Consider the following 13,162-nt stretch of genomic DNA (forward strand, 5'->3'; position numbering starts at 1 on the left):
ACTGTCACGCGCTTTCGTGGCACTTCACATTCAGATCACGCTTGTTATAAGAAGTCAGTTTATGTCCACTCATCCTCGATTATCCAGGGTAATACATCTTAATTCTATTATGCTAAATACCCTGGACCCATTTGCCGCTGTAGCTTGGTTTTAGGCCCGATTCCAATGGTAAAAAGAACCCTCGTGATCGAGAGAAATGCTGTGCTTAGTTAATGATAATGGAGAACGGGTAATATCTCTTACAGACCTCAGAGGATATATTTCATAAACCACTCTCATGACACCCCTCATATAATTCTCAGCTCTTTTGAGGGATCATTACACCTGGAGTGTTCCACATCCAACCTTACGTGTAACTCTATTTCAGGGAGTTGGGTTTAACGTCGCTTTGAACAGTATTCTAGCTAGGGGTGTCAGCTTAATGTGGGAGGAAAGCCCGAAGTGATGCAGTGCTTCTTTGAAGACGTTTACCGCTTTGGGTACGAGCACGAGCATGGTGCTGGCAAAGCTAAAAACACGATCATAGCGTTCTGACGTATCCAAGGGACGCAACTCTGCACAGCAAATTGCGGCGCCTTAGACGACTGGGCCACCCGTGACCCCATCTGGGGATTGAGATAATGACGTCATTTTAGTATCGAAGCTATGATAGCGAATGGGTCGGCACTTGTTGTAATAGAGTGGAGACATAATACACTGGATACTCAAGGTTGATGTTCGCTCGTATGCTGTAGCGATGCCTTGATTGCATTACAGCCGTGTCAAGCGCAGAATCCGTCTGAAACCAGATGTGATGCTGGTCATTTGGGAGCAACTTTACACCAGGCCAGCATTCCCTGGGATTCCGGGGCACACAAAGCGCCAATGCAACAGATCTAGACTAACATTTAGTCTATGAAATCTTATATTACACAATATCCTTCTCTAAAAACATCTCCCTATGCTGATTTCATATGTGGAATAGAGCTAGCTAGAGCTGGCTAGACTTGCTTTTGTATGCGTTTTTAGGTTATTTTTTTAATAAAATAAATATATTCCACGGTCATGGTGCAGGCCTACAACAGATCATGCTTTGCATGGTAGTCTGTCATGCAGGCGCTGAAAAGAAAAAATCCGAAATTTCCCAACCAAGTTTACAATACTTTTGCAAGCCTAGAATTTTTCTGGTTGTTTTTTTTAAAACGAAGGGATTGTCTGGGCTCTCTTCTATCAAACATGAAAGGAAAATTTAACTAAAAGAAATCTCCAAATAGTCTCTTTTCAGAGACTAAATGCAAGTCTGGTAGTGGTTATGGATGCGGTCGTTCCTATACAGCTACAAACTAGCGAAGTTAGTCTGTCATTGGTTTACAGCCTTGGTTAAACTGAAGCCCCCAGAACAACAAGCAGAAGGGGGATCTAGCTACCCATGTGTTTCTGGAGGAAAGATACACAGATGACAGCAGATGGAATCAGCTTGTAAGGAACATGTGCCATAATTTCTGTGTCATTTCGGAAGCAGAATGCTAGCTCCACGTGTGTAAACACGGCTTCACGGGGGAGGTATCAAGGTTTCATTTAATCTGGTTCTCACGCCTCAACGGCCGGAATATTGGACATAGGTTACTCTAGTCTGCCCCACAGCCCCTCAACCATATTAGTTTCCCTTCCACGCAGCCCTTACTCTAGACTTACGCGTAGTTTCTGAAAATATATAATTGTGATAGAAACAAATAATTCCATTTTCATTTAAATGGAGCCCCGGTGAGATGGGAGATTCAGAACACGCGGGAAATCTGGTCTTGCTTCATTTCGGGCTTTTGCATTACAGAAAAGGCTGGACGGAAGGGAAATATGGTTCAGGGACTGCGAGGCAGACTAGCCTTACTGTGATGCTGGAGCTCTCAATGATGCAAGTCTAGATTGTCAACAGGTTCCCGGGCTCCTTTTCAGTTTAGATGTAGTTGCTTGTTTCTGTCAAAATCATATATTTTCAGACATTAAGCTTTAGTGTAAGGTTATCCAAATGCTGCGATATCGTCGTGTTCTCTGGTTGTTGTTACTTGAGATCCTTATCAAAGACCTAAGCACTCTACAGAGGTAGAGGGGGGGGGGGGGGGGGGGGGGGGGGGGGAAGAGATCGGGGGGTATTTACTATAATCCGAACTTCCAAGAATATTTTGGAAATATGTACATTGATTTTATTTAGATAAATGTCAACGGTACCATGGATAACATCTGACAAATCATTACAAGAGATTTGTATTGTATTATTACAAGACCATTAAATATTGAATGAATCAATAACAGAGACATGTATTTTTCCTCGGTGTCCTGCCAAGGTATCATCCTCGGGTGTGTGTGTGTGCATTACATTTGCAGAGGGTCGTTCAAGCGCTCGGTATCACTGGGAGAGGGGGGGTGGGGGAAGTGTCTGAGAGCAGGGGATGCTGGCTGAACATCAGCTGGAACCAGGCAGTTTCAAGAGGTTGAACATTTTTCATGCTGTGAGTTGGTCACGCTTCTTAAACTTCATCTCAAGAACTATCAATCCAAGCAAGTGTACACGCACGTACGCTCACGCACATACGCACGTGTGTGTGTGTGTGGGGGGGGGGGGGGGGGGGGAGATCAATCGAGCCGATCTGTTGATGTAAATCGATATTCGAGGCCGCGCTCTGATTTATGTGAGCATGAAGAAACCTATATCTATAAGTATCCCTAGGTAAAATAGATTGTCCTGCTTGCGCCCAAATGTTTATTCAAAGATGATGGTCAAAATAAACAGACTCCTTCAAAGTTTCAACAGACTTGAGATTGACCGTTACTGCTTAAGCAAATTCTAAAGCAATACCAGCGGTACTCTGTAAACAACATTATAGATATCATGGATGGAGTGGGTGAGAGGCCGGAGCATCGTGGAGGAGCTGAGAGTGTTTTCCAGTCTCCGTCGCCTCATTCAGCGCAGATGGAACGCTTTCTACAGCTTAGCGCGGCGACCTCACAACCATCAAAGCATTACATTGATCGCTTCACGATATTTCTGATATCATTGTACTTTCTTTGACATTAACCCCAAGCCAAAGCTTGAAGGCCTAACCCGGAAGATCATATTGTGATCATATTTGGCTTCAGAATATAGGCTATTTGTAGAAATTCCGGTAAAAACGTCTTTCCGACCGCGGGTTCTATTTTTCAACGCCTGAACTTTAGTTAACATTTATATCGTGTATTCTTTCACAGTTTGTCTTGCTAATATTTAAAATAAATATACATAAATGTCTCATCGATTGTTTTATCAGAATAAAACTGAAAAAACCCATCACTGTCTTAACACCATGCATTTGAATCTGTTGATATTTGGTTTGCCAGCATCCCCGTGTATTACAAGTCGCGCCGGTCCTCTTATCGTTATAGGGGGCGGGTGGCGCAGTCGTCTCAGGCGCCGCAATTCACTGTGCAAGGGGCGGTCGGGTAGCCTAGTGGTTAAAGTGTTGGCTCGTCACGCCGAAGACCCGGGTTCGATTTCCGACAAGGGTACAATGTGTGGAGCCCACTTATAGTGTCCCCCCGCCGTGATATTGCTGGAATTTTGCTAAAAGCGGCGTAAAACCATACTCGCTCACTCACTCGCTCGCTGTGCAGAGTTACGTCCATTGAATAAACACGAGACCTATCATCGTGGGTTCGAATCCCGGTTCGCCCTGGTTGTTTTAAGGGTAGTCAGGCTCGGTGACTTCCTTAATGTATGTCATGGTATCCCAATTGCGTAAGATCCCTGGATTGTCTGGTTCAGACTCCATTGTTTACAGACCGCCGTCATACAGCTGGAACATTGCTATGTGCATCGTTAAACAGCAAACAAACAAACAGCACCATTTCAGAGCTCGTGGGTTTCACCAAAGAGGTAAACGTGTGTGACATATATGTACATCACTCCGGACTTTCCTCTCACATAAAGTGATGCTCCGTAATATAACTTGAATATTGTTCTAAGCGTTAAATCCAACTCACACTTACATTATATGCGGCTAGTTGTTACAGACCTGGGCCCTCCTCCACAAAGCGATCTTAGGTCTACGGTTGTCGTAAGTCAATGCTAAATACGGGAGTTACGATCGTTTCGCAATAAAAATCGCTTTGTTAAACGGTCCGGGGTTAAAAAAAAGTCGGCAGAGATAAAAGAGTTTGGTCCCTAGCATCAAACAGCATCGTAATTACACCATGTTGTTTGGAAAGATCGGCATTAGGCGAAGCCTTTGATGAATCACACGACACCGAGCAATTACGTACAACCGCGCGTCACTAATATTTCTTTGTGATCTTAGCAATAGAACACGTCAGATTTTCAATGGTGTATACATAGCCTCATCAAGCAATCTATATCAACGTCCATTGTGTCAATACATCTTAAACAAATATATCGCTCACTTAGTCGTGTTACTTGGTCTGGTGCATATTACCAGACAAAATAGTGGCGTGTGGGATACCGAGACGTATTCTCTGTGTTAGTATTAACAAACTGATTTAAATAATTAACTGTAGCAGACTTTAATTATTTAAAATCACAAATTGGCAACTTCCAACGAATCTCTCTTTTCACTTCTGTCATCCTGGAATATGGGCGACTCGTGTGCACCCTATGGGAATTTTTAATTCATTGTGTCAAAAAATAAGACAGTAGGATAACTAAGTGTCTGATATGCAATTGATTTTGGGGTTAAGTTGGGTTTTTTAACATTTAATATAAAGAAGCCCAGGCATTCTTTTTTTTTCAAAAGCCGAGGAAATCTGGACTTGCCACCGTATAGTAAACTTGCTTTGGAATATTGGAATATTTTCGTTTCCGGGTCAGTTATTAATAGATTAATATAGGGTCGAAATTAATCAGACATATATCTGTGTGTATTCGGACATAAAGCAGAGCAGGTGGGTCTTTCTATGAGTGAGGTTTATGATGTTACACTCGTCTGAACTATAGAAACTGACTATAAACAATAACGCCTTCACGTGCACCACCTGTACATGTTCCGACCGTCCTCCACATAGCACTTCTACAAACCCTGCATTGACTTTTTCTTTTATTTCCAGATAACCCCACTTGTGTCCCTCTAATGTCATGCTCCCCACATGACAAAGGTCACGGGAAAGCTTTCTCACAAATGCTGTTTATCTTCACAACACTTGCCTCGGGCCACGCTGCATTTGTCGTAGCTGCAAGAACCAATTGTCCCTCCACATACCTAGACACGGCGAGATAAACCCTTATTTAGATGACACGCTAATTGTTCCTGTTGTGATTTCTACAAATATTAGATAACCAGTTGTATACACACGTAATTAATGAACTAATTGTGTCTTGGACGGTGTAAATATTTACTGAACAGTTTATAATTGACAGATGCTTTAGAAATGGGATACTTTTTTATCAGAAGGTTTACTGGTATGTCGGGCAATGAAACCAGGGAATATGCAGGTCAAAGAGGATTAGAGCCGACCAGCTTTTTGACATCAGGATTTATATTAAAGTTAATTGCACAAATGATAATGTAATAAGAACGAACGATGACATCATCAGCTTGAATCAAGTCTTTCATGGGCATTTCAGTATTTGACAACAGGGTTGACAACATGAAACGTTTCATGATAAAGTCTTACGTTACGTTAAGTTAGTATTCATTCACCTGATGAAGATGAAAGAAGATGCCCCTAAACGTCATTACAATATAGCAATCGCTGGATTGTCTGGTCCAGACTCGATTATTTACAGACCACCGTCATATAGCCGGAATATTGCTGAGTGTGGCGTTAAACAACAAATAAACAAACAGAACATTACAATACAGAAGTCACCCATTAAATAGTTAATGTCATCATTTAGTTTTTTGTGAAGTGAACGAACAACAACATATCGAGTCAGATTACCAGTTATGCGTGTTTCCATAACAACACGTCACTGTGTGCAGACACTGACTTGGAAGAATAAGTATATCGCAAAGATCTTATATCAGGAACATGTAAATTTGAAATAATGCCCCATGTACATGAATTCATAAAGACATATTACAGGTTTGTATAGTAGTCACATGTCAATTGCTTAAACATATACGCCAATTGCTTGCCGTAAAAGGCGACAATGCTTGTCGTAAGAGACGACTAACGGGATCGAGTGGTCAGGCTCGCTGACTTGGTTGATGCATGTCATCGTATCCCAATTGCGTAGATTGATGCTCATGATGTCAACCACTGGATTGTCTGGTCCAGAATCGATTATTTACATTCCACCATCACGTAACTGGAATATTGCTGAGTGCGGCGTTAAACATACAATCAACATCAACAACACCCTTTACTTGTATTGCATATGATATTAACATGAAATGTATATCACCTTGTAACCGTAGGTGGGACTACAGCAAGTGGATGAATACTTTTGTCTGATCTATTTGACGTTGTCAATAAAATGTGTATAAATCAAATCAACCACGTGGTATTCAATCAGGACATACGTTTCTGACAGAACGAAAACACCTATGATTTCACATATCTAAAAAACGTGAAACATAAAAGCACATTTATACCCATACCTGATCCCTACCCCTGTAAGGACAAAATATTGCTTTGCCTAACCGACATACAATCAGGACAAGATCTGTGGAATATTGAAACAAAATCATTATAATGTCATCATAAGTATATTATACGACCATTACAACATAACCTCTTTGAAAAGTGGATTCACAAAGAAAGAAAACTCATCATAGTTCATATTATACTGGGGACTTAATTTTCATAAATGACACTGTAACTTCATTCGGCGTATCAGATTTTGTTTCATCAGGAGTTTGCTTCCATTGATGTATTGTAGACATACGCCTGAAAATAAGTCAAGCACCACTGTATCTAAATTTTCACATATCTCGAACTTCCATGCATCAATTTGATACGTCTAGATATGACATCGATCTCGTGTTTTTATACAAATGTTCAATAACCGATACCTCTGAGGTCTTGGCGCAAGAACGATGTTGGTTCTTCAAGATGGTCGTGTACTGTCATACTGAGCGATAGAATGAATATGGGAGAGGGTATTCAACTGACAGGCATTAGATTTCAGTGTGGCAATACGACTATGTTTATGTCAGTTTGTAAACAAAACGAAATGTATTTTGTCACAAAATTAAACAAGGATACGATTTTTATTTAAAATGACTATTTTTAATGGAAATAAATGGTAAGCGGTGTTTAACATTTTTCCAGGTATTTGAACGAGTGTTTACATCAATTATCAGTGCCATCGTTTACAACAACAACATTGCTGTTTACAGGGGTAGTTAACTACTGAGATTAACACCCTAATTGAAATTAGTTAGCATTAATTAAAACGGATTATCCCCTGACATGCCTGACGCCTTGACACAAGAATATTTGAAACCTTGCAAAATATCAGAAAACATCGTTATTAAGCTAAACAGTTAACGCACGGCACATTCCATATGCACATTAAACAGGTTGTTCGGGACCAAACTAATTTTAACAAAAACAGTTCCAGCGATAAAGCTAACTTGCAATTAGATTTCAGTTACGTTCGAACGTCACCTCCTGTGTCATCGCTAACATCAAACGTGTCAAATATAAGGTCATGCGGGTGGTATTGTGACGGTATTGTGATTTCATTTACAACCCTCACCGGGTGGACGTGACCTTCAATGACCTGTTACGTAATCTGCACATTCCAGCAAAGGGGCTTACCTTTGGAGGTGTGTTATAAGGTATTTGAATTACGTTACACGGCCCTTGGGTATACAAGGTCAGGGTTGTATGTCTTGGGGCTGTGTTGGGCGATGCAGATAGCATGTTTCATTACGGTCAACTGTGACAAACGTAATGACATTTACGCAGAGAGCAGAATTAACAACCGGTTTAGATTAACATCCATCATTTGATGTGTGAGGCAACTTATATCTTTTTTTTCATCTGTTATTGAAGGTTTTCCCTGGGAAACAAAATCATTATTGAATGACCTCAGATAAACACTAGTAGTGGACACGCTATATTAGAGAAACATAATATACTGAACACGATGAAAGAGAATTGATCAAAATATGTATATTATTAAGCACAGTTCAACATGACAGGAAGTCTTCTGACTTGACAAATATTGCTGCACGGCGGTGCGCTTGATGTATATTTATTCGTACAAAGAGACATGTACAAAAGCATTGCTCTAGTATTTGAATAGGCTCGATCGATGTCTGGGGAAATATATCACGAAATCGATCCCCGTACCTTGCAATCGTACCACATGTTACATCCGTACTGGTACGGACAGTTTAGCTCCTACCTTTCGCCATCACACTTGTTTGCAATATTCATGTTTTGGCTGTGAGGTCACTATTGATCCTTTTGAAAACTAAATGGTTTAACTGTAATGCTGATAGATTAAACAGATTGAAATATAGCCTATTCCTGAAAGCGATTCATTACAAAGACCGTCGTAAGGCCTACATATCTTACACTGACGTACGGCGCGCTTTGAATCAGAGCTGTTTCACAAAGCAACATTGGTGCTATAGTCTATAAGTGTATCGAACCTTGAATATTTGAACATGGATCGGTATACTCGCATGGCCGCTCGTAGCACGGAAATCGTTAGCAGAGCATGGCTGCCAAAAGCTAATTAATATTATACATACATATATGTATATATATCCCTTTTGGTGAAGATAGGGATTCCCATATTCTTCATAAGCATGCCAAAATAGAACTACAATATAACAAAGGATTAAATACGTTTATTAAATAATAATATTGCATGCCTTTGAAAATAATTTCAAAGGTAGTTTGAGTCAAAACATTGGAATGTCCATTTAAAATTTAAGATGAGTATTAATGCACCATCTTGAATCTAGCATGTTGTTGAACTGAAATGTACGAAAAACACAAATATCACCAGAATATCAGCACACAAGCACGTGACCTGTCAGTTGTTGATTGGCAGGGGTGTCAGCAACGTTCCACTGCAACATACACGAATGCAGCTACAATGATCTAAACAGTGACCAGCACTGGTCAATCAGCGAGTGACCACTAGATACAATCCAGCGGCTAATACTTGACACATGGGATTTCTAGAACTATATATTCCTGAATCGTTGTAGTAGGACTGTACGTGATTATGATCTCAAACTAACGACACACATTCAACAATGTGAACACAGATCTTCTTGTCTAACACGTAACATATTTGATGTGAGGTAATCACAACGATATTGGTCCCGCATGAGGAATTGACGAAGCTGATGTCGATGTTGTTGTGATGTTGCCATCGTCGTTGTCGTCATGACGGAGTGTGGAAGATAGCACAATACTCGCTAGTGACGCCGACAGTCGCCGAGCTTTGGAAGTGCACGATAAGCAGATACGAATCATCAACACGTGTATGTTTCTGTCACCTCCCTATTTTCCCTGATTTGCCCTTTTTCCATTTCTTTATCATTTCATACATTGTGTCCATCGCTTCGGGGAGACCTTCCCCTGTAACAGCACAGGCCGAAGCCAATTCACATAACTGAGACCGGGAGATATCGGAGAGTGATAACATTGTCTCTATCTCCGACGGTTCGAGCGCTTCGGGTAAATCCTGCTTATTCGCTATGACGAGGCACGGTAGACCGTGAGTGTTTTGGGACTTAACAAACTTCATAAGTTCAATTCTCGCCTCCTCCATTCTCTCTTTATCACTGCTGTCCACAACAAATATAATCCCATCCGCCGAGCGTAGGTATGATTTCCACAACGGCCTCATATTATCCTTCCCACCGACGTCCCAAATCGTGAACGTCACTCCTTTAACTTTGCCACATTTTCCTTCGACCTTTTCACAGTTGAAACCAACTGTTGGTATTGCGTTCATATATTGGCCGAATTTCAGCCGATACAATATCGTAGTTTTCCCAGAAGTGTCTAATCCGACCATGAGAACTTGCACGGAAGCTCCCCCTCCCATAGCCTTACATTGGGGGACGCCGAATCAGTCAGGTGAATCAAGGTATAACGATTAACGCAGCCAAGCCAACACTGACCGCCGGCATGGTGTGTAGCGAAATTCTCACAAACGTTTCACTGATAAAACAATGACACAGAGGCGGAAGGAAACAGTCCCACGTACCTTAACGTGGGTGTGTACGTATATCCACAGGTAGACAATCCCGAATCCATTCACTGGAGTGACCGAGTTTCGTTGCAAGTGAATACAATGAATTTGCTTATCACAGCGAGCTGCGGTCTGTAGCTATCCTGGACCCACAGCAGGTGACTTCTGGCGGCCAACTGGGGAGCTGACCTCTCACTCCACACAGTGTTATTCACATGTGATGATATAATTCTGACAGTATGGGTCCACCTTGAGCCTTGCCTAGCAGTATTTCCGGCCATTCAAACAGTACGACTACGGATAGTGACACACATATCACTCACTGTTATCGACATAGCCCCGATCTCCCAAATATGGAATGACAACAAATGCAGCGCCACCTTTTGTCGATTCAAACAAGGGGAAGTAACCCGGAAAATTGAAGCGACAGTAAAATGCCCGTGGGTGTGATGTATTATTTTCGACTAAACATAACGTTTTTTTGGTGTTACTGGATGGAACAGCGACGCTACATCGCTCTCTTTCTACCTAGTTTGAACTACTTATACTTAGAAATAGATCTAACATTCTCGTTAAAATGTTTACGCTTGTAATGTTATGTTTAGAATAAGTAAGGGGGTGGGTTTCATCTTTTAAGAATAGTATTTCAACTATGTCGCGGCGTGTCAGCTTAATATGTTGGCAAGCTAGCTGCAGGTCACATACATTTATAACTCACTGTCACGGGTATGTTGCTGACAAACAAGGGATGATAATCGGGTGGATCCTGTCACGAATCCAGCACAACGCATCATGGCGCCTGAAATCATTGGACCACCTGTTTCTTGTACAAACAATGTGAACAAAATGTCGTACGTACTTCAACCTATTTGTAAAAATGCATCATTTTCCTTTTGATGAAATTAGACGTTATGCTTCATTGTCTGTTGACATCAACAATATATATTTTGACCTATTTAAACTCATCTTTCGTTTTCGAGTACTTACACATTTTTCATAGGACAATGTTTGAATTTCAAACACCTGTGGTGTATAAGAAAAGAAAACCTTTGTTGCCTATGTCTAGACATCAATATACACATCTCGTGTATTCTGACTAATCATCATCTCAATGGTAGAGGACATTATTAACTGATTAACAATGATCGGGTCGCAAAAATTAACGCCTGGTTGAATTCAATGATTTATATTACCCACGCTTACATATGATTTATGAATGCCACACGAACGACACTGAGCGTCATCAGACCGGAACGAATTAGGTAGGGCTGGGACGGGTAAAACTACCACCCGGATACCCACCACCTTATTACCCGACCCTATCCGGGTACCCGCTGTAGATATTTAGAGATAGGTACAAACTGTCCGATTTTGAAAATTTTGACCTTAGCCCTGGCAAAATGTATTTAGATACACGTGTAAAACGATCTGGCCATGCATACACTGAAGTTTACTGCATGAAGTTTTATCTGTATTCAAACATATTAAAGTCAGAAGGAATTGGTGCATTGTCAGGAAGAAATGGGAACATTAGTGACTTATAGTGTAACCACAGAGTTTTTGTCATTAAAGAATATATCACGTGACTAACCACAGGTCCGGGTAGTACTGTGGGTACCCGGGTCCTACTCAGGACCCACCCGACCCGAGTACCCGAGTTACCCGTCCCAGCCTTAGAATTAGACACTGAACCTCTAATACACGCTGGCCTCTAAATAGCAATATGAGAAGTATTGTTTGTTTTTTTACGACGCACACAGCAATTTTCCTGCGGTACGTCGGCGGTCTGTAAATAATCGAGTCTGGACTCGACAATCCAGTGATTGACATCGAGAGCACCGATATACACATCAACCAAGTCAGCGAGACTGACCACCCGATCTGTGTCTGTGTCTGGGTCACGTAACAGGATAGACGGGTAGGTTGGCACCTTCCCGAGGCGAGAGAGCCCACTAGCCTATTTAACAAAGTCTATTAGAAACTCGGCTTTGGTATAGGCTGGTGGATACGCTTTCCTCGCGAAGATGGTAGGTGGGTGGTTGGATTTCTGCTTGAGAAATAATATTCTTTCGGCCACTCCCTCAAAACATTCTTTTCTCCTAAAGGAGCCAGTAAAAAAATTCACAACACAATTTTTATGGCAGGTCCAGCTAACATTTTGTTTTAACTAAAAACCTGACGCAAACTTATTTTCCGGTATATTCTAGGACGTGATTTTTTCATCCAAATTTCAGGCCCCAGCCTAACTTTTAACATGGTCGGTCCCTTCAGTGAGGGAATGCTACGTCTGCAAACACGGTGACAAGATTTAATTTGATTTACCCTGTTTAGCAGCTCAAAAATTTCACAGGTGATTCATCTGCAATTAGTTAAAAACATTATAAAGGGCTTTTCCATATCTCGATTTTTTGGAATCTGGACCCCTTCTACAAAGCTCTCTACCTGATTTGCCCACAATAACAAGTACTTGGTTTCAACTGGCAACGGGAATCAAGTGCCTTTCCCTAACATTGTTGACATATCGCACCACAACATTTTTATGGTAACGTCCTCGGTATGCTAGCTGTGCCACGACGTAAAGCAATGCATGCGATTATTCTGGAGGTGTTTGGAACAACAGGTCCCCTATTTCGTCCACCTATACCATGTCGACAGCCACCACGAGTCTCTCTTTGCACTACGTGCAGTGGACCGAACGAACAATTCTACAAGGTGCATGTATTTTCAGTTAAATATTTGGTGACGTGATCTTTTGGGTACTTGTGTGTGACGTGTTTCACAAAAGCGCACTTGTAGGTCGCTCCATTCTTACAGAGCACTCGGGATGTATTTGCATTTTAATGACTCCAGAATGCGGCCATACATTCAGAGAATTGCATATCACAGCGTTGCAAGAAGCTTATCAGAGCGAATAATATCGCCGAACAATAGAAGGCTGTTATATATTCAGTATATATAAGAGCATACGAATAAACAGATAAACTTTAATTCTTTATTCACTTGCAACAGAACCCGTACACGTCAGAC

At 41.3% G+C, this 13,162-nt stretch overlaps 1 protein-coding gene across 1 annotated transcript; it reads right to left on the minus strand.

Annotated features, from left to right (window-relative positions):
* Positions 1-8,759: 8,759 nt before the first annotated feature.
* LOC139469279 (ADP-ribosylation factor-like protein 4C) lies at positions 8,760-10,473 on the minus strand. Its single transcript, XM_071251423.1, has one exon. The coding sequence runs from the start codon at positions 9,986-9,988 to the stop codon at positions 9,431-9,433; it is 558 nt and encodes a 185-aa protein (XP_071107524.1). The 5' UTR covers positions 9,989-10,473; the 3' UTR covers positions 8,760-9,430.
* Between the last annotated feature and the right edge of the window lie 2,689 nt (positions 10,474-13,162).

This window comes from Haliotis cracherodii, unplaced genomic scaffold (genome assembly GCF_022045235.1).
Source record: "Haliotis cracherodii isolate W230 unplaced genomic scaffold, xgHalCrac1.p SCAF_2, whole genome shotgun sequence".
Taxonomy (NCBI): domain Eukaryota; kingdom Metazoa; phylum Mollusca; class Gastropoda; order Lepetellida; family Haliotidae; genus Haliotis; species Haliotis cracherodii.

Bases quoted from the DNA above. Each gene is read 5' to 3' on its own strand.
- LOC139469279 (XM_071251423.1), bottom strand. From the start codon at position 9,988: ATGGGAGGGGGAGCTTCCGTGCAAGTTCTCATGGTCGGATTAGACACT.